The 22,734-nt window shown below is 48.7% G+C and overlaps 1 protein-coding gene across 6 annotated transcripts in view; it reads left to right on the forward strand.

Moving 5' to 3' along the window:
* The window catches only part of LOC135911998 (glycosyltransferase 25 family member-like), an 873,389-nt gene that overhangs the window by 237,354 nt on the left and 613,301 nt on the right, over positions 1–22,734 (forward strand). Inside the window, exon 9 of one of the 6 annotated variants that reach the window (XM_070521031.1) lies at positions 6,406–6,582. The exons of the other annotated variants lie outside the window; for them this stretch is intronic. Within the exon in view, the coding sequence (XP_070377132.1) occupies positions 6,406–6,544 (139 nt within the window). The 3' untranslated portion in view covers positions 6,545–6,582. Of the gene's footprint in view, positions 1–6,405; positions 6,583–22,734 lie in introns of those variants that run through there. 6 annotated transcript variants of the gene reach the window in all.

Raw genomic sequence — 22,734 nt, forward strand, 5'->3', positions numbered from 1 at the left:
TCCACGCCGTGGCTGCAAAGCTTCTTTGAACAGGCTGTTGCGGTTTTACATTAAAGGAGCAAAACTGCCGCTCAGAGCTGCCTGCGCGCGCGCACGCATGCGCAAATATACCTAGCCCCTTCTCGTTTCTAGTTGCTTGAGACGTTTTCCCGGGCTCGCATGAGTCTCCTACAGCATTCGTGCCATTGCGCGCGTCGGAGGCGCAACACTGCAGCCGCGCAGGGATTCGTGCTATGTATCCCTGAGTAAACGCGGCTCCCTGCCCCGAGATGGCAGTGAAATGCAGGCGGTGAGCGTGGGTACTCTCTCAGGTTCTTGTGCAGTTTCGTGGAACATACAAATGCTGAGCTCTCGAAGATTTCAGTTGAGCAGGCGCCCAGGAAAGTGCTCTGCTTAGTACCGCATGAGGCTTCTTGTGTGCGACCCGTCGCTGCTGAGCATGATGAGGTGGTGGGTCTGATTGGCAGCTGTGGCGGTCTTATTTATTTATTTATTTATTTATTTATTTGTACATACTGCAGCGCAATAAGCGCTGTAGCAGGAGTGGGTTAACAGAGGGAATATACTCAGCGAAATAATATACAGTATGGTGTGCTAAGGCAATACACCTTGGATGGCGGATACAAAACTTCGTGGTAGGCATGAGCGAATAGACGCAGCTAGGTAAGGAATTCCAGTCTTCTTTGGAACAAGGAAAAAAAAAAGAAAAACATGGGACCGTTTCGTGCTGCCACTCGCTTCGTCATTTCAGCTGTGCTGCGGCCCCGAAATTCAGATTACCCGACCTCCAACGCTATGCACGGGACAAGACAGCGCGCCTGAAGCCACCGGCCATCTCGGCTCGCCCTTGCGTGCTCGCCCTTTGGCTTTACATCCATGGCAGATGACCTCGCACGTACGGCGCTCGGATCGCGTATCCGCCCGACCACGCTGCCCGCGTGGCAGCCTGGCCAAGTGATAAATTTTTGTCACTTGTGATTATTTAACCAGCACCTAAATCTGAGTATACGAGCGTTTTAACATATCGCCTCAGTCGAAATGTGACTACCGCGCTCAGAATTGAATCCTCGACCTCTAGCAACTTTTATGAGTTGGCGAGTGTACGTTTATTCAGCCATCTTTACTGAGAAACGTATGCGGGGAGCGCTACGTGCTTCGCATGGCTATCACGAGCGCCTTGTCATCAACTATATGTCTCGGGTGCTTGTTTTGTGCTTGTGATTTATTGAAACGAATGCTGTTCTGTATGTTGTAGGCGTGAGTACCTGGGATGTATGCACATTTCGCTTGCACTTTGCTGAATGCGTGAAGCCGGCTTCACCTTCGCCGCGGGTCGGCCCGGTATTGCACACTTCCGTGATCGGCCCGCATTTTTGGCCATGGACATGGTCACGAAAAATGTCGACCAACGAGAGGCTTCGCTGTAAAACGCAGGCGAGAGAATGTTGAGTGCCGCTTCATGTTCCATTTTCCATCGGCGGCTGACGCAAGAAGAATAATAAACTGCATCATTCCTAAAGCTCCAAGACTCCGTGGGAGTGTTTGGTGACGTCATTCTATGCATTTCGTTTTTGCTGACATTATTTCCAGCTTCATGTCTACACGCCGCCTTCCCCGTTGCCTTTCGCCTTCCTTTCAGCCTGCATGGTGCAGCCATACTCGCGGTGTACGGGGTCTTCGAAGTTTAGTGGTAATTTTAATGAAAACACTGCGCTAGCTACGCGAAATCTGCTTGCGCAGGCTGCTTACGTGCTTTAGCGAACACAATTTACGCGACAAATTATAGCCAGCAAACGCGTAATTAACAAAAACTACTTTTTTTTTGCTATCGCGATTATGGTATATGTATATATGTTAAAAGTTGACAGTCGTATTTGAAGACAACTTCACTCTGTTTGAATCTCCTGGAACGCTCCGCTCCGAGTTATCCGTAATCGAATTTGACACTTAGCTAATTTCGCAATAAGGGACGTGGACTTTGCACAACATTAAGCCTCCATTGTGACGTAGCTTGCTGCGTGTGGCACATCGTTTGCAAGCTATGCGAAGCCGATAAGAGCTGCGCTCTTGCTCTCGGCTGGCGAGTACAATCGACGGCTGACTTCTTTATCTTGACGCGCGCTACAGCGTCATCGTCAGGCTTGACCTTGTGCCGAGATCCAGGCCCCTGAATACGAAATAGGGTGACAGCGTGTCAACATTTCATTATTACTATATCGGAACAGAAGCGCCCCATGAGATCCAAAGTAAAGTTGTCTTCAAATACGATTGTTTTAACGCTTCAAATATACACATATGCCACTATTGTGATTGCAGCAAGGTTAATTAAGAAGTTTTTGTTATCTATGTGTTTGATGGCTATAATTGTTCGGAAAAATCGTGTCCACTAACGTGCATAAACTGCTTTTGTGAACAGACTTTGTGTAGCTAGTATAGCGCTTTCATTAAAAAACACGGTTAAGTTTTGAAGACTCTGCACACAGGGCGTTGTTTCTTTTGTTTTAGGCTGTGTCTAATTTTAAGAAAAAGGCTGTGGGCGTAGCGAATGTGTACGTTTCTGCAGAGGAACCCTAAGACGAGACGGGCATAATTTGCCGCTTATAAGCTTCAGACTACCTATTAACAAAAGCTTTTTAATTAGCGTTTTCATTAGAGCCTGGGAAAAGTACATACGGCAAGTTTGGAGGCAGCCACATCTTAAAGCAACTTAATTTTTGAAAAATTTTGAAAATGGAACTGAATTCGAGATATTCGTCATACCCCGCACGTCAGACGGAAGCGCCCCGTGATTAAGTGTAAGACGAGGTTTGAATGTTGGCATGCCGCGGGGAAATAGTGATACGGCACGTCGCGGCAGATGCTTGCCAGCCAAAACGTGCCTTATCAGTAACCCCACGACTGGCCGCGACGTTCAGTTGAAAACTTATTCGCGCTTTTCGTCACGGGACAGTTACGTCTGATGTGATAGCCAGTGGCCTTTTCTACGCTCCCGGCGCGATCGGTTTCGATATTGCCTGGATTGAACGTTGAAATTCGATTATGAATATCTCGAATTAGATGCGATTTTCAAAACTATAAAAAGAAAAAAAGAAGAAAGAAAGTATGGGGCTGCATCAAAATATAACTGCCTCCAAATTTCATATAACCAACTGCCCTCAATGCTCTTAATAAAGGTTAATTAACGAATGCTTGTTAACTAGTCTTCTGAAGTTCGCTTTGTTAACAGCAATGGACGTCCTCCTAGCCTAGGAACTCCTTTGCAAGAACGCCAGTTTCGCTACGCTTTTAGCCGTCTAATAAAAATCTGTATAAAAGTAACTGAGCATGTGTTGGTGGGCTAGTTGGTTAAGCATGATTACAAGACGTTAGTGCGCCTACGTGCTGTCTCGTGTTCCCCTTCTTCGTGTGTTGTTTTATTCGGCGCCGTCTTTGTAATCTGTATAAAAGAATAAAAAGAAAGACCACCACCCTGTATTTCCCCTGTGCCATGGCTGTAGTAGATTTACCCAATGAGATTGCCTTGCTTGTTCCTTTATCGGTCTCGGAAGACGAAGTGCGGCAGCCAAGCGGTGTCTTGACGTAAAGCTCCGCCCGTGTAAAGTGAAATGCGTACAAATTCGGCAGGGTTTGGCTGCCATTCTGCAGAGAAATAGGATAAATAAGACATCTGGGAATGTGCTGCTACAGCTTGCGGAATCCCCCTGCCCCCGCTCCTTCGCTTCATCGGTGTGTGGACATACCTTGTTTTGTGTAGCGTGTTTCTTTCCCTTCGTATCGTGCCTTCCTCGTGCCTGTTCCAAGCGGGGGCGCCACCGGCGTCGTTCATTTTTGCCGATCGGCGCTCAAGGTCACGCTCCAGAGGTATACGGCAGCTGCGCGTACACCGTGCGACTTGTGCTGCGTTCGTCTCCGCGGCTCGATGCTCGGAAGACGGAGTGCTGCTTGCAACTTCCCTTTCAGGGACCCACGCGGGGGCGTTGATTGACCATCTGTCTTCGACTCTCATTGAGTTTTGATGTTTTCTTTTTCACTTTTATGACCACTTTCTGTTCTCATTCCAACCTCTCTCTCTCTGTTCTTTCTTTTCATTTTGTGCGCAGCTTTGGAAGAAAGTGATGTCGCGTGACTCGTGTGGCACGCCCACGCCTTGCACGCCCACGCCATACGGATGCAAGGAAGTTTGTTTTGTGCGATGAATGCGGTGACGACGTCATGTTGCATTGCTCGTGGCGGCAGCAACCGGCAATGAGGCTAACCCGCGGACGAGCAAGCAGCAGCACATTTCACCGCTCACTGTCGAATAGTCACCACCACGGTCGATAACTGCGATAATCGAACGCACCAAGGATGCCGTGTCTTGGTAAGCGGAGTCGAAGAAAGCGAAAGTCTAGACTTTGCGCTTTCTATTTCCTTGTGTAACGGCTCAGCGCGAAAAAAGAAAACGAAAAAAAAAATGATAGGCTTGAAAGCAGGCATTTTGTTCGCCGCCTTGACAAAGATTGGTCGTGCGATCGACACATCGAGCTGTTTTTTCTTTAGAGACGCATAGGCTTGCTTCAAACTTCAGTTTCACTTTGGAGCTTCTGTCGGCAAATAGACGACATATAAGAAATTACCATCATAGATGACGAAGAGCTGGTTTATAAATAATGAAAAGAAACAGGTTCTACAATAACATGTTTCCCTCGGTGTCTTACAGCACCCTTTCTGTCACCATTTTGACGTTAGTTCCTTCGTTCTCTTTTTTTTTCGGCTGCCTTGCCATGCCTCCATAACCCCTTTCGGCCGCTCTTTGCTTCGAGAAATCGACTAGCAGCGAACATCTATTTATTCTGAAGGGAGCTGTAGCGAGGCGCGGGAAGCCTGCACCATCTTCCTGAGCATAGCGCATTGAAAAATCCGCGTTGTTTTCTTTAAAAAAAAAATTAAATTATGGGGTTTTACGGGCCGGAAATTTGGACCACCTATAGGGTTCTTTGACGTGCACCTAAATCTAAGTGCATGGGTGTTTTCGCATTTCGCCACATCGATGTTCTTTGCTTTAACATTAACTTTAAGGGCCAAATTTTGTTACGTGAGAAAGTGATCTTTGAGAGACAGCGGTGTCCCTTTTACAAGAATAAATCTGATTATTACTTTTTACTGAAATTGCTGACGCTGTTTATTCATGTCTTCTGCTCTTCTCTTCTGCTCATGCCTTCTTATGCTACGAACGTGAAAAACAATATTTTTGTATAAATACCATGTTTAGGTACTCCATGTAGGGGGCATGTAACCGTCTTGTCATGCTTGTTAATGTAAAGACCGCTTTTCCTTGCCTGAATAAATAGATGATGTGGAAACGTGTGGTGGATTGCCACGCCATGAGAGAGAGAGAGAGAGAGAGAGAGAGAGAGAGAGAGAGAGAGAGAGAGAGAGAATAACTTTATTGAATCGGGGAAATGGGGATAGGGGATTAGGAGCTTGATGGGTGGTGCCCCAAGTCCAGGGCTCCACTGGCTTCTGCCGCTAACCGAACGTGACCAAGAAGGGCCTTCTGCACCTTCGGGTCTGAGCTGGCGAGTTGTGCCTCCCATTGCTCCAGTGTGTTGGTTAGATTATACCTAACTAAGTAGGCATTTAAATTTGGCGGTCTATTTTGGCATCCCCATGAGATGTGGTACAAAGACGGTGGTGAGTCGCTACACCACGGACAGGCACGCCCGTACATCGTTGGGAAAATTTTGCTTAATCTTAATAAATTTGGGTAGACCCCCGTTTGAATCCTGCGGAGATCTATTGCGTCTTCCCCTTGCAAAGATGTGTGGGGGGCGCCGTATTTTTGCCGCATGCCGCGCTGGTGAGCAAGAATATCGCGTGGTGCCATACGTGCCGGATTGTTATTCTCCTCCTCGCGTCGGCTCTCCTGTGAAGTGGCGGGTTGTGAATGGGAGGGCGATGGTTGCTCCGCTCGGTTCGTGAGCTCCCGAGCTAGAGCGTCAGCCCTCTCATTCCCCTCCAGGCCTGCGTGTCCCGGACACCAGACCAGTCTGTATGTATTCTTCAGTTCCGTTCCCAGGAGGCGGCTAACCTTGAAAGGGAGACGGCCGTTCATAAAGAAGCGGCACGCCTCCTGAGAGTCCGAGATGATGGTGTTGTACGACGGCCCCGTCCTTTCCCGGTCCTTGATTGCCAAGGCGATGGCGAAGCATTCTGCCTTGGAAATAGAGGACGTGATCAAGGAGGCGCTTGAGATTAGGCTAGTCTTGTCATTGCCTACGACAGTGACTACTGCACGCTTCCAGTTGTACTGAGAGGCGTCAACATAAACGGTGTTCCCATTTTTTCTGACTAGTTTGCCTAGCCATTTCACTCTCTCTTCTCTTCGCTTTTTGTTTCTGTCTTTGTGCATATTTCTTGGGACAGGAGCGACCGAGATTCTGCTTCGGACGGGACCGGGAATATCCACCAGTACCTCGTCCAAGTTTTGGGGGTGTGGTGGAATACCCGCCCTCACCAGGATCTCTCTGCCCGATCTCGTCTGGCTAAGTCGGCTTCTTTGTGAAATTAAAGTTGCCGCCTTGAGCTCGGAGTATGTGTTGTATATCCCAAGGCCAAGGAGCTTGTCTGTCGGGGTGCCTGCCGGTAAGCGCAAGGACACCTTGTAGGTGCCTCTGATAATAGTGTCAACCAGCTCCTCCTCACTCTTGTTGAGTGTGTGAAAAGGGAGGCTGTATGTTAGCTTGCTGATAACCAGCGCCTGTACTAAACGGACAGTGTCGCTTTCCCTCATGCCTTGTTTGTGAAAGGTGATTCTTTGAATCATCCTTGCCACTTGTTTTGTTGACGACTTTAGTAAATTGATGGTGTGGCTGGCCCTGCCATTGCTCTGAACCCAGAATCCCAAGATCCGAGCAACAGTGACCTCTTTGATTTGCTGATTTTCGATTTCAATTTCTATGTTTCCATTACTTTTATATCGTTTCCCGTGGATGCGTATTATCTCCGATTTTTCGGGAGCACAGCTGAGACCGCTGGCCCTGGCAAAGTGTTCAACTGCAGTGGCCGCCTCTTGGAGGGTCTGCTCCTTCTCTGCTAGAGAGCCGCGCGTAGCCCAAAGAGTGATGTCGTCCGCGTACATAGTATAACCTAGTAGCGGGACACCGTCTAGGGTCCGCGCAAGTCTACACATGGCGATGTTAAAAAGTAGAGGAGACATGATCGCTCCTTGAGGCGTACCTTTGTTGGGCATTTGAAACGGATCGGATTTGACATGCGATATTCCTATCGTAGCCTTCCTCCCCGTGAGGAATGCTCTAATGTAATTGAAGACATTTTCTCCGCAGCCAATTATATTAAGCTCGGAAAGTATAGATTCATGTGATATATTGTCAAAGGCGCCCTTCAGGTCGAGAGCTAACAATAGGTGCTCCCCACCCTTGGGTACGCCTTTAAGTACCTCTTCCTGTAACAAGAGAAACGCGTCTTGTGTCGAGAGGCCGTTGCGGAAGCCCAGCATGGTGGCCGGGAACAAACCCCTGTCTTCAATGAAATTTTGAAGCCTAGTGTGTATGACCCGTTCGAAGAGCTTTCCCATGCAAGACGTCAGTGAAATGGGTCTGAGCGCCTGCAGGGATGGCTTCTTTCCGGGTTTTGGTATTGTAATAATTGTTGCAGTTTTCCACTCTTCGGCGATCTCTCCCGTAAGCCAATAGTTTTCATTAAATTGCCTAGTGATAGCTTCTATGACTTTATCGTTAAGGTTTCTAATCATAGCATTGGTAATCTGATCGGCGCCAGGGGCTGTATTTTTCTTGGCCGCCTGGGCTGCCGCAAAAACCTCTTCCGTGGATATTGGGGCGTCTAGCTTCGCATTTTGGGCGCCCGTATAATTAATTTGGCCTGTTGACTGTGTCGCGCTCCCTCCGACATATCTCTCCTTGAGAGCCTCTATTAATGCCTCATTCGTGCCTGGAAATTCCTCCGCGATCCTTTGCAGTGTTCGGCTGGTGGCGGTTTTAGACTTTTCCGGCTCTAGGATATTCCTCAGGATGGCCCAGGTTTTTGCGGTGCTCAGTGTGTCCTGTAGCGAATTGCAAAACTCGATCCAGCCCTCAGTTGCCAATTTACTGGCATACTGATTTGCTTCCTCTGCCAGAGCTGCGATCCTACGCAGAAGGTTTCTGTTCAAGCGTTGTGTTCGCCACCTTTTAAGCAGCTTCCGCCTGCTTTCCCACAAGCTTAGGAGGTGGCTGTCCACCGCTGGTATTTCCACCGTCCGTGTAATCTTTTTAGATGCCCGCCCATGTGCTGCTTTAATGAAATCGGACCATTCCCTCTGAAGCGGGGCGCCTCGCTGAGAGATGGCAAGCCGCCCTCCTCAGCGAGGCACCCGAAGACCAGGAGTGGGCCGTCCAGCGGGCCAGGGCCGTTGCCGAGGATCTCGAAAGATCTTCCTCGGGCGATGGTCCACTGGCAGCCTAGCCCCGGGCACCAACATCAACTGCTGGACAAATAAAGTTTATTCCTATCCTATCCTATCCCCCATGGAATCCGGCTCAGCATTGGGTGGAGGTTTGTTTAGTCGGAATTTTGTCCAGTTTGTCAGAGTCGTTTCCCCCGCCACCCGGCGTAGTTTGGGAGTCGATAGAGAAATGCTGATGAGGAAGTGATCACTTCCTAGATTTTCATCTAGGTTGGTCCAGGTAGCGTCCGTGATGTTACGTGTGAAAGTGAGGTCCGGGAACGTGTCTCTACTCACGCTGTTGCCGATCCTGGTGGGCATGGTGGGGAGTGTGATCAGGCTCAGCCCCAGCCTGGATGCAGCGTGTTCGAGACGCGTTCCCTTCGGTGTGTCTTTTGGGTAGCCCCATGCGGTGTTGGGAGCGTTGAAATCTCCCAGCACCACGAGGCGGTCCTTGGTACCCGAGATTTTAAGAGCCTCCGCAAGGAGTTCGCTAAAATCTTCATTCCTGTTTTGGGGGGGACTGTACAAATTTAGTATTACAGTTCTTGCCTTGCCTCTTTTTAGAGGGAATAAGCTTATTATCTGATGATTGATCAGAAGATTTTCTATCTGTTCTGCTTTGGCCGCGATAGTCTTGCTCACCAGGGTGGCAACGCGGGGATAATTTGAATTTTGCAGGGTGTAATATCCCTGCAGCTTGACCACTTTTGGGCCAATTTCCTGCAGGCATATTACATCTGGTCGGATTGGTGCACTGTTTATATAATTTTTGAGTGCGGCTGCGCGCTTGTGGAAAGTGCGGCAATTCCATTGCCAAATCTCTAATTGTTCCGCACTTTTCAATTTAGTTTGAGCCATGATGTACGAGAGCCTCCGCGTCGTCCCGACCCGCCTTTGATGGTTTATGGGTGATTGGGGTAGCAAGAGGACGCTTATTAATTGCTCTCTGCAAGTCCCCCACAGTCTCGTTTACATATTGCTTCTGGATTCTTAATTCCTCGCCGATGAGTGATTTTATGTCTGACATGAAATTTTTGAAAAGGTCGTGGAGATTCGCAATGCTACTCCTATTTTCTTGGACTTGGTTCTGGATTTGTTTTATAAGGTTGTTCGTGTGCGTGGGGATGCCAAGAAGCTCATCACCTCTTCCTCCGCCTAGTTCCATTTCCTTTTCTTGGGTGGGATGTATTTGTGACTCCTGCCCGTTAGGGTTGACCGCCGAGCCAGAGACCTGCAGCGTTTTAACTGTGTTTTCGAACTTCTTTTGCAATGAGGAGATTGCCAATTGGAATTCTTGGCGCTCTGCCTCCATTTGGATCTTAAGCTGTTTAATTTCTTGCGTTAGTCTTTTGTTTTCATCAATTATTTTCCTATATTGTTGATTGTCTGTTACTGGAGCACTGGGAGACACGACCCCCGCCAAGCTCACCTGATTGTTTGGTCGGTTTGCAGCTGCTGCTTCTGCTCCGGTTCCGGTGTGGGGGGACGTCTTCCTGTCGTTTTTGTTGGTCGAGGTATTCTTGAGGTTTGTTTTCCAAGGGTTGTCCTCGGGTTTGTTGGCTTTTGTTTGGCGTGCCCTCGATGTTGGTCTTGATCCTGGTCGTGATCTTGATCGGGACTTCCTTTGACTCATTGATTCCTCCCTTTCCGAGCTGAACCATCGGGGGTGCCTTTGTTACTCGAGTTCGGGGAAGTCCTTTTTCGAATTAACCCACTCCGATTTCCGTCGAGGCTGCTCGATCCTAGACGTTCGGGGGGCGATGTTCTTTAGCTTCTTTCGGCATGAACTGTCGCCCGTCGCGTGTTCGTCGCCACAGATGGCACACTTTGGTGAGCACTCGTGCCCCTGATTAGGTTCAGTTGCCCCACATTTGGAACACATGCTGATATCGGGTGTTGGGCACACATCGGTACGATGACCCGTTGAACGACATATTTTGCAAACCTGTATTGTGGGTTTGTATGGGTAGCAGATCGCTTCCGCTCCCATAAAGTACACACACCTTGGAAGCACCTTTCCGGTGAAAGTCGCTATCGCCGATTTGGACGAGCCCAGCATGCGGGCTCTTTCAATCTTCACACCTTGAGTGCGGATCCGCAGGTTCTCCATTAGTTCCGCCTGAGGTGTTCCGGGTGGTAGCCCATGAACAATGCCTCGCAGAACATCTTCTGGGTCTGCCACATATGCATTGAAGGAGTGAAGTTGCCCCCTGATTTTTAGTTGTCTGATTTCGCGCAGCCTTCCCGCCACTTGTTCGTGTGGTGTTGATAATATGACAATATTAGATCCGGGATGGATCCGCAGCAAAAAACTGCTGCCTCCAAAAGTATTCTGGCACGCCTCTATCACTGCCATAGCGAGCTCCGATCCAAGCAGATCTTTAACCATGAGGCCCTTGTGTGGCCTCAAAATGACCTTGATGTCATCCTTCGGGAGAGGCGGAGGTCCACGGCGTTTCCTACGTCGGAAGTCGCTGTTAGCCTGGCTCTCTCTATGTTTTGTCGAGTCACCCTCGAATTTCTTGATATTCATTTCGGTTCCCTCTTCGGGTTCCTTTTCGCTTTTCTTACAGTTCTTTTTCTTGCGACGTGATAGAACGGTGTGCCACCCGTCCTCCGTCCATGTTTGAGACGCTGAGATATCCTCGGCGTTCTCGAGAGACGCGTCGCTATTTCCCCGCGCCTCATTATTTGAGGTTACATGTTGCAGGATGGCCCCCGCTTCATTTGGTTGAAGGTCTGACGCCCGAGAGGGGCCCGGAATCGGCTCATCTACGTCCATATGGCCTTGAGAATTGTTAAGCCCTGTCCGACATGCTCGGTTACCAAAGGAAAAGGATCGACCGCGGCCGTCCGCAGCAGTAAACCTAATCCTAGGCTTGGGCTTTTCCGTCAAAACGTGAGGCTTTTCCCACTCAAAAGTCTGAAAAGAGGGGGGAACGGCTCACCTTCGACTTTTTTGGCGTTAGGAAAACTCCGTAGAGGCCGTAAAATGTTGATTGGAGTCCTGCGAGCACACACAAGCACCGCCGCCACGCCATGAAGTTTCATGTCATCTTGCGGTATTAGAAAAGCACTTCACAGTTGCTTTTCGTCACTTGTGGCAACGCAATGGTCTAATGAAGATAGTTTCAATTTTCTAGGAAGCTGACTGCAAGAATATTTGAATGCGAAGCTTATTTGCGGATATCAGGTAGTTTGAGTGTCTATATACCGACCTGTCTATCTAGCCTCCTATGCCGGCGAGGCTGGCGGTGCCTACCAAACTGAGCCGCTGGTTAGACGCTCGTGTTCGCGTTTCCGGTGTGGTCGCGGCATCGCGGTCATTCGAGCTCCGTCATGCGGCTCTCGCCTCCGATTCTCGCGCATGCTATACACCTGCTGTCTCGAGCCAGGTGGCGCACGTAGGAAAAAATCCGGGCGTGTCGGCTGCGAAACACCGGGCGGCGGCGGTTGCCTCCGCGCGGACGGCGATTCAAAAATTGGAGGACGCTTAAGCTTCGCCTTCAAGAGTGGAACGCGACAGCGTTCCCGTCGACCCGCCAAGGGGTGTAAGATAATGGGCTACAAGGGCAGCCATCACTTACGAGGCGCCCCGCATCGGACGCGGTGAGCGTCGAGCCATATGGTCGAGCAACGCGGCGTTCGGCGCAGCAACGAAACGTGCGCCTGAGCAAGCGGAGCGAACCAAAGAACTCGGTATCCCGGAGGGGGAAATGATGCACGCCAGCCAAACGTCGTGATCGGCACGGGCAGAGGGATAGATAGATAGTGATCTAAAGAAAGGAAGGACGCTTGATTCTACAGAGGGAGCAAGGCGAAGCGTTGTCAGGGGAGGGAGTCCGAGCCGCGACAGCTCCAATGCGCGCGTGGCGCGCCATCTGTCGGGGCAGCGCCGTACATGGAGAGGAGGGGGTCTTCTGTGTTTGCCGCAAGATGGCTCTCCGTGTGCGGAAAGCGCAGAAGAAATGCAGCGAAACGCTCTTCGCTACTCGTGCAATTGCGACTTCTGTAAGTTACATGTTCATAATTACCGATATGCACCGCAGTATAACTTTCCACGGCTCGTTTCGAAGGCAACACCGCATTCACTAGAGGCGCGTTTGTACCTTTCGGAAGCATCTAAATCGTGGCTGAGTGGTAGCGTCTCCGTCTCACACTCCGGAGACCCTGGTTCGATTCCCACCCAGCCCATCTTGGAAGTTGCTTTTTATTTATGGAGTGCCTGCCGTGATTTATCGCTCACGGTCAACGCCGGGCGCAAACGCCGACGCTGACACCCGACACCGACGCCGACGACACCGGCTTTTCTGCGACACGAGCTCCTTAACGCTATCGCGTTAAAAGCGAGCTTCCCACCGCGTGCACGCCGACCGGCTCCTGACGCGACCGCAGAGACGGTCTGGGAAGGGCGCAGCTTCGTCGAGAAGGGCGTCGGTTCGGCCGTCGGGTTCCTCAGCGGTTTGCTCGAGCAGCTCGAGGCTGGGGCACGTACTACTGGGCGCAGATGAGCAAGGGGTGCCGCAATGGCCGAGCAGCTATGTGCGAGCACGCAACCCTTTTTGTCCCGCACAACGAGCGCCCGCTCAACGTCACGGGAGGGAGCCGGGAAGAGCCGGCCGAGGCGCGCCGCCGCAGGGTCGACGCCATTGCCAGGTGCTTCGCGTAACCACGGTTCGCACAGCACGTCGGAGCTCCGCAGTATTTAATAAATGACTTTCATACAGTTCTACGTGCATCGCACCGATGTTGAAATTTTCGTAACGAAACGCACGAAACAGGGGGGAAAAAATCTAAATTTTGCAACTACGTTAAACAGCCAGACACATCGACAATTCGCACAAGTCATTTCCGCAATACTTGAGTTGTTGCGGCTTCAACTTATATATATATATATATATATATATATATATATATATATATATATATATATATATATATATATATATATATATATATATATATAAGTTACAAGGTTTTCTTTGATGCAAGGGCAAGTCTTCTTTTGAACTATGGATAAAAAAAAACGAAATAAAGAAAGGAGTGGCAGGGGAGGCAGAGGGTTAACAGAATTATGCGAGAAACCCTTGTGTAGGGAAACTTTTATCTCGCCAGTGTTGTCCCCTTGTCGATCCTCTCAGCAGCGAGTTCACAAAATGTGTAAACTAGCGTCCGCCATTCCCCCATCCCCCGCCGTCTCCGCTCGCTTCTGCATGTTCTCTTTAAACTTTTTTTTTCCGGTGTGGTGTTCTACGATGTATCCATCAATTGTCGGTGCTGTCAATCGTAATGGCTTTACGCGAATCCCTCGCTCCGCAGAACAAAGCCTTCCGGGAAATGATTGTATGCTCCGCTGGGGGCAGAGAAAGACCATTGGCACTTTCCGTCGATAAAGGATAGTTATAGGGGATGGAGAGAGAGAGAGAGAGAGAGAGAGAGGGAGAGAGAGAGAGGTGGTAAGGTGAAAACAGGCCCTGCACTGGGGAAGGAAGAAATAGGACTGAGAGATGAGAAGCAGGAGAGAAGAAACGTTCACAGATTGCGCGAACGCACGCTATGCAGCGTTCGTTGTTCAGTTCGTCACCAATGGTCATATACAGGATGTTTCGGCGAACACATTCAAGATGCTTTAAAGGTTGCCTGTGGCAGCCATCACAATTCTGGTTGATGAGGTCGTCTACTCGAAGCGGCGGACACTGCTCGCACAAAAAATTGAAGGGCAAAATGTACTAAATAACAAAAATTCACTTAAGTTTCTAGCTAATTACTTTAGGGCCCATATTGCAATTTACAAATTCCAGCCGTGGAGTTCGCAAGGCGGATCCACTAGGAACGAATTCTCGGGATGACACCAGTTTCGATATGTCAATTCCCGAACTTTGCGTAGAAATGCGTTGGCATTCCAGTTAATTTGTCAACAAAACCTCTCTTTATGCGTTGAAGCACACAAGTAACTGGAACGCCAATGCGTTTCTCCGCAAAGTTTGGGAATTAACATCTCGAAACTGGTGTCATCCGAGTGCGGAGCATTGGGAGAGCCGGCTCGTCAGCTGCGAGCTCGCCGTCCAAAGAAGGATGGTGGAGCACGCTAGGGACGCGGCCAAACTCAGTGGAGCCCGGGTCTGAGGGACCACCCGTGGTGAAGAGGCTTCCCTTCGACGAGAAGACAGCGTGATGAAGAGAAGACCTCGATCCGCGAGAATTCCATTTTATGATTCAATAAATGTTTTTCTCTCTCTCTGGTGTCATCCTGAGAATTCGTTCCTAGTGGATCCACCTTGCGAACTCCACGGCTAGAATTTATAAATTGCAATATGGGCCCTAATGTAATTAGTTAGAAACTTAATTAATTAATTTTTGTTAGTTAGCCGCTTTTGCATTTCAATTGTTTTTGCAAGTAGTGTCCGCCGCTTCGAGTAGACCACCTCATCAACTTGAATTGTGATGGCTGCCACAGGCAACCTTTAAAGCATCTTGAATGCGTTCGCGGAAACAGCCCGTATACAGGCTTGTGCATCGCAAGAAACGCAGCAGCGCTTTTGTGGCTTTGCACATCGCAGACGCCACGAGGTGACAATTCCTATCTTTAGTAAAAGGCCCGTCCTCGGGCTTGTCAAGCTACCCGAGGGGCAAGCTTCTCATCTTCGTCCGATAGACAGTCACATCACACAGGAGGTCTTTTCTACGGGGGGCACTGGCCACCATTCCAGTTAGGAATGAGTATGAGTTCGTAAAAAAACATCTCTATTCGCAGTCGACACACGGATAATTAAACAGATCACGCGGAGAAATAAAGTTAACAGGCATTTCAAAGTTATAATGGTAGGTGAAACGGTGCCTCCGATTTGGCATGCAGAGTTGCCACTAAATGTTTTGGAGACCACGGCATCAAGAGAAATTTACATCAATAATAATAATAATAATAATAATAATAATAATAATAATAATAATAATAATAATAATAATAATACATTTTTTTCTTGGCACCCTTGGTTTCTAGGCTTTTGCTCGATGGTAGTGGATATTGAATGTTGAAAGTTACAAGCCCGATAAGATTCGTTAGCATATATTAAAGGTGGTAGAGAATACCAACTTTTGCGCTTATAAGAGAAATAGCTCCAATTATTTACTTGGTAGTCTGTTTATTTCTTTCTTACTTGGGTTCTTTTTTAACCACAACCACTCGGTTTTTGAAAAGCTGAGTGTAAGTATTAGCACAGGCATCCATTTGTCGCAAGGGTTGATGAAGGCGGTTATTTTTCTCCTTACGAGGAGACTTTTCTGCTGAAGAACGAAAAAAAAAAGAAAACCCAAACCGGAATAATTGCGACGGAAAAGCGCAGTTAAGCGGCCGCTCTCGCTATGCTATTTAAGAACTGAGGCAGCTTGCGACTGCGTGTGACTGGGGCTAGGTGCGGCACGAAAAGTATTGTTATAATATCCTATCTGCGGCTCGTATTGTTGAGTACTAAACATTTATCGGACAATGTTTGGTTCGGAAATGTGAAGAATGAGGGGTCGACTTTGTGCTTTGTTTCTTTTTGTTTCAATATTTGGATTTCGTTTCACTTACCGTTTGGTTGTTTTCGTAAAGAAAAAAAAAAGTGAATAGGGATGCAAGCGAACCTCGGAATCCGTGGCTCTTTGTTGTCGTAACGCCTCAGTTTCGCGCTCCTTCACGGCGAGGTCGGCACGTTGACGACGAGCCCTTTCTCGAATGAGTTCCCGGCGGCGTTAATGAAACGCCGCCTGGTCGTCGGCCGAATGCACAACCTGCGGCCCGCTCCCGCTGCCGTTCCTTCAACGCATCCTGCTCTTCGGCAGAAAGAACCAAACGTGGCCTTCCCCTCTGACTGCTGGCCCAGCAGTGCTGGGCTTGAATAAGCGGAAAACTGCGGGCGCGAGGCGAGCGAACAAGAAAACACACCCTTTCCCCTCTTTCTGGGGAAGGCGATGCCTTTGATTGGCTCGCGCCTTGCGCTGCTTCTACTTCTTCATACATTTAAAACCCCGTTTTAAAGGGTGCGTATGATGAGCCGACAGTGGCTGAACCGGTTAACGTTGTGGTCTCGCATCCCAGAGGTCGTTGGTTCGAATACGCAGCCCGACAAGTAATTTTATTTTCGCAAGGCTAGTTGTTTCGTACGGCAACACCGATGCCGACACGAGTTCGGCAATACAAGCTTCTCTTGAGAGAGGGAAACGCCTGTGAGCGACTCAAGTGTTATGGCTTACCGACATTTTCGAAGTTCCGGTTCACGTTGAAGGAAACGCCCGTATGCATAACCGAGCTGCGGCAGATGTTATATTGGACAAAAACCGGTAGGTGCATTAACATTCGCTTGCGTGAGCGTTCCGTGGGGGTTGCTGGAGAGGTCGAACTTTTGGCCATTTATTGCCGTAGTTGCTTGGGCTGCTCTCTCTTGTTTTCAAAGACTGGGATTGTCGGCAGGAAAAATGGCCAGCTGCAAAGAGAGATTGTAGAGGCAGTCGGTGATAGCGTTAGCTCCCGGTCAGTCGCGGTTTCTCAGAAAGAACTTTTTTATTTCCATGTGATACACACGTGTTTGGTGCCTCAGTCTGTCAGCGTTTATCTTAGTATTTGTATCGCACCCGTGTCTAAGGTCGCTGTGTATTTTTTTATTTTTATTGATTTTTACGTTGCTTTCCGGGTGCACACGTGTGTCTGATCTATATATGAGCTTGGCGTTCGTTTAATTGAATCATCAGTTGTCAGTACCGCTTCGTGTTGCCCCTTTCTTCAAGCTTCGTGTTTCGCTTGCGGTAACTTCCCAAAGTCGCCAACTGGCCCTACACCCACACTCTGCTATGTTACCCTATCAAAGCCGACACGCAATGGCGCAGTGCTCCGCTGACGTTTTGCACCGCGCTTCGAGTTCGTGGCTACTTTTTCGACTTAGTGCCGCTGACGTATTTCACTGCACAAGTCATCCACAAGCCCTATATGGGTGTCGCAGTTACGTCTCCTCTCCGTCATGCCTCCATTTTGGTTTCCACGTCCTCGTTCGCCATCAGGTTACGCGCCCACCGGTGCACGCAGCGTGCGGCGGCGAGTACACATCGTTCGCGGACCGGAAGTGATCTGTCGAGTGTAGACAATTTTTTTTAATGCGTGCGCATTACAACGCTCATGCGAACGAAAACCCGGCGGCGTCCGTCGGTTACTTGGTGGCGTGGGAGAGGAAGAAGGAAGTGCATGACGTCACGCGTGGAGAGGAGGATATTGAATGATGGAAAGGGTGGTGTGACGCCTTAGGATCCAATAGGAATGCAAGCGGTAAGTGACGCCGGTACATACATAGTGACGATGAAATATTTTTTATTATAATGTCGGTTTGCGCTCCGCTGGCCTCCTTGAAGCCCTTTGGTTCAGCGGTAGCAGTGGGAAAGTAGACATGTCCGGGCAACAGCGATAAAAGGCGATTGGAGCTTTGGTGACAGAAAAGTAGGCAGACCACAAACAACGGAGGCACACAAAGTTCCCAATAATGGTTCAAACTGCTTGATGCTGCGATTTTTTTCTGTTCAGAAAATACAAAAAAGAAAGGAACAATAGGTAAGACGTACGTTAGGCAGAATAAGAAAATGAGTTTGTTGGCGCAACTCACCACCCCGTTTCAAAGGGCGCTCTCATCCATCCATCCATCCATCCATCCATCCATCCATCGGAGATACATTCTTGCTTTGAGGGGAGTGAAAGGTTGGGTAATGTGCCGCGCAGTAACTGTCCGCACAGCTAGCCGACCGCCAGGGGGAGATGAGGGAATCGCGCTGTGGCGCGCGCTGCCGCGGACTTGGTCAACGCCGCTTGGCAGATTGGTTTTAATGGAGGCAGTGTCGTCAGCGAGCGGCATGCGAAGGGTTAATGCTAACGCAAAACATCGGCTCAACCAAATGATACACCATGTTCATGTCTGCTGTACTACGGGGATTGCCTGCCACCTTCTTGACCCGTCGCTCGTGCGTGATATATATATATATATATATATATATATATATATATATATATATATATATATATATATATATATATATATATATATATATATATATGTGTGTGTGTGTGTGTGTTTGTGTGTGTGTGTGTTACGTCACGTATAAAGATGTGACGTCAGGTATAGTGAAACTTCGAGAATTATTCAAAGCAACATCGGTTATTTGTTTAATCTGTTGCTCCAATAGACGGATTAAAGTTTAAGGAAACAGTAAAACCTACAAAACACCAATGTCTGCTTGTTTTTGTTTTACTTTGTTCTGTAGCAACAGAGATGTATTTCCGTTTCGTGTGCTTGTTCCCACGTCGTGCAGTCAATAAACATTCTTACATCCGTACAATGCGCAACCTACTCAGTGCTGTTGCGACCGGGGGTCCGAAGATTTGTGGTATCCATTCAGCGTGGAGGAGCAAGAGAACGTGGGGCCGGGCCCGATATCCAAGACGTTTAAACACACACGTTTGTATTATAATATGTACTAGAGTTTTTCAAGAAGTACAGAAACATAAGAAGTTCATCATCAAGTTCTAGCAGCCGATCTCTCCAAGCGTCCGTCACTCTATCTAACCCCTGCGTTGTCGTCCAGTGGTCTGCCCCCAATCCGGCGTCAGGAGACGGTTGACATCATGTCCCACCAATCCTGATGTTGGAATCTCTTTCCCTTTGAAGAGAGCTACTCTCATCACTGTGCACGAGCAGGCGAACGGGGGGGGGGGATACACTGACCCCTTCTCCGGCGCGGACGTGGCAGTTCGGGTGGATGACAGGAAGGAAGGAAAAAATGTAGAATGAAAGGCAGGGAGGTTAACCAGTTTAGCTCAACTGGTTTGCTACCCTACACTTGGGAGCGGGATGGGGGGATGAAAGATGGGGAAAGGAGAGAGAGAGAGCACATAGCACAGCACAGCATAGCACAGCGAATTACAGGCGATGTGAAGGAATGTCCCCTCCTGTAGAGCCACTCCTCGTTGAACCCGTCTTGGCAGATCTTCTCATCGCAGAACCACACTGGTGCCCATTAATCATCACAGTTGAGGATGGCTTTGACGAGGTCGTTTGCCCGTTCCGCATTATCGCGTGCTCTGTGACTGACTGTTATCACTGTTTAAATAAATGGCTGATCACAACAGGGCGTAGTGTGCAGACTGCCCAACAAAGCTTAGTGCGGGACAATTTCAAACGTGTACAAATATTTCAAACATGTACAAAGGAAAACATAGCAAAATAAGACGCTGGCCCAATTTATGATTGGATCAAAAGCAATGCATCGTACCGAGTGTAGAGGCGGCATGGAAATAACGCTGATTGCGCAAAATGCCTGCATTGATCTGATGCAAGACTGGCCGACCACAAAGAATGTTGCAGAATGGCGATAGAATGGCTTGGTTAGAATAAAAAAAAAGTCCTGCGTGTTACCAAAAGAAACTTGAAAGAAGCGAGGTCTGATTGCGGGAGATGTGAAATTTGCAAGTAAACACCTGCAATATTGCGACAGCCCCTGTCCTATAATGAGGAATTAACTAATGTAGTGAAAGATTTTATGATACAAATGGCTAGTGTCTTACCGGATACAGTTGATTTCCTGCTTTCTGTATGTCAAACACTGATCCACTCAGTGTCTTGCGTCTGTATCATGGAATTTAATTCTGTGTTTTTTCGGGCCAGAACCACGATATGATTGTGAGGAATGCCGCAGTGGGGGACTGCCGATTAATTTTGACCACCTGAGGATCTCTAACGTGCCCCTAATGCAGAGGACACGGGCATTTTTGCGTTTGATCCGCGACATTTGATCCCGCAACCTCGCGCTTAGCAGCGCAACACACACACACACACACACACACACGCACGCACGCACGCACGCACGCACGCACGCACGCACGCACACACACACACACACACGCACACACGCACACACACACACACACACACACACACACACACACACACACACACACACACACACACACACACACACACACACACACACACCGCGGCGGGTCATTCTTTCGAATGCTCAGCGCTCACCTACCGGAGTGCCTGCCGTATTCGCGATTACTGGGAGCACACCTACGCGCGCTCGCTAGAAAAACGAACAAACAGACAAACAAACAAAATGGGCGTCGGCTAACGAAATGCACGTGTGGTAAACACATCTCCAATCTGTCGCCGGCGGAACTCGCCTTTGGAGTCGTAATGCGCGACCGCAGCGACTCCGCGACATTTGTTCAGCATCGGGCTGGCAGAAAATGAACGATCCTCGCGAGGCGGGGTTTGGTGGAACGCCGCGTAGTGCCGTGCTTTCGCGCCGCCCCACGGAAACCGATGCGAAAGACGTCAACGAGCGGCGACACATTTTGCGAGCTCGCTCTGTGCAGAGACGGCAGAGACTGCGTCGACGCCGTGGACGCGCGTGTTGCTAGGCGGTCGCACGCCGTGCGGTCCATTCGCGCGGCCGAGTCGTCGAGGGTGAAAGAAAGGAAGGAAGAGGCCGTCGCGGCAATACGTTGAGTTGATTTCCTGTTGCTATGAGCCTGGTGTTCTCCAGGTGAAGTCTGTGAAGCTTACAGCACTGTATCGCACTCTTTGCTGTATTGCACTCTTGGAAAAAAGCGACAGCTGCTTTGATTAAATGTCTCCCGGCGCTGAAAATTGGCTGACAGAGCAGAACATGTTCGTTTGCTTTAGCGCGGTAGCTGCAGTCACGTGAGTGACTGTTGGAATGGGCAGAAATGAGGCTATAGAGGAAGTTAAGTGGAGGTTCGCACCACAAACGTGCAATGCAAATGTAAAATAGAAACGCGAACCGAGCTTCAAAAGAGTTTGAAATCCTGTATATATATATATATATATATATATATATATATATATATATATATATATATATATATATATATATATATATAATATAAAGTCATATCATAAGAAGCCAACAAACACTGACACCAAGGACAACATAGGGGAAATTACTTGTGCTTAATCAATGAAATAGAGAAATGAAACGATGAAGTAATGGAAATTAAAGTGGATGAAAAAACAACTTGCCTCAGGTGGAAACCGAGCCCACAACCTTCGCATTTCGCGTGCGATGCTCTACCAATTGAGCTACCGCGGCGTCGTTTTCCCATCCACTTTCTTGGGTATGTATGTGTCCTAGTAGAACCCTGGGAGTGTTAGCCAGCGCCACCACTCACAGACCTTGGCGGCGGACATGGAACGTTTTTTTTGCCGCAGGCGTCACGAGAACGTCATCTTTTAGGGTGAAGGCAACTGGTCAATAAACCCACATATGCTACCTGAAGGCATCAATGTTGCCGGGTTCGAGACCCTCGTTATGTAATAAACGAGAAGAAAGGGGGTTAACCGAGGGGCCCGATTTTTATTAGTCATGTCATAAGAAGCCAACAAACACTGACACCCGGAGTACCGTGAGGCCGAGAACGCGCGCCGCCGACGTGGCCGCAGTCCAGCCGAACGTTTCCCGGGAGCCTCTTCGTCTTCCGAGGCACAACACCGTGGACGTGCGGCTAGTCGCGCCTCGTCTTCTATTTATGTGCAACCGGCGTTTGACGCACGTGAACGGACACTTTACCATTAAGGGGCCCACATGCACGGCTTCGCTGGTCATCCATCTTCACAGATGGCACCGAATGTTCGTTTTCTTTCTTACTTACCGTGAATCCGAGTGTAAGCGCCGCTGCGCATCACTGCTATTGATTCTGATTTCGAGTGAATGCGGCTTGGCCTCATTCCGGTTACTGAGTGAATTATAACGTATTTATGACGTCTGCATGCAAGTAGCGATGTTTCCGTCCCTCTAATACGAAGTTTCCGTCCCTGAATACGGCCATGGCGGCCGCCTTTCGATGTGGGCGAAATGCGAGAACACCCGTGTACTTAGATTTAGGTGCACGTCAAAGAACCCCGGGTGGTCAAAATTAATTCGGAGCCCCCTACTTCGACGTGCTTCATAATGAGATCGTGGTTTTGGCACGTAAAACCATATATTTTTTTATCATTATAAGAGTTTTTTTTTCGTGAGTCGTTAGCATTGCCTACTGGAAACAGAAACAATACTGAGACACATTTCATTCACGTGCATTTCACACGACCGTAATAAAAGACTGCCGAAGGGGTCACTGAAGTCTGCAGGAGTTTTTTTTTTGTCAGGGTCAAAAAGCATGCAAAGCAGTTTGAAGCGAGGTGAACCCACAACAAGATATTCATTCTCTAGGCAGAGGCTAGAAATAAATAAATAAATAAATAAATAAA

The sequence above is a fragment of the Dermacentor albipictus genome, chromosome 1, assembly GCF_038994185.2.
Source record: "Dermacentor albipictus isolate Rhodes 1998 colony chromosome 1, USDA_Dalb.pri_finalv2, whole genome shotgun sequence".
Classification (NCBI taxonomy): Eukaryota; Metazoa; Arthropoda; class Arachnida; order Ixodida; family Ixodidae; genus Dermacentor; species Dermacentor albipictus.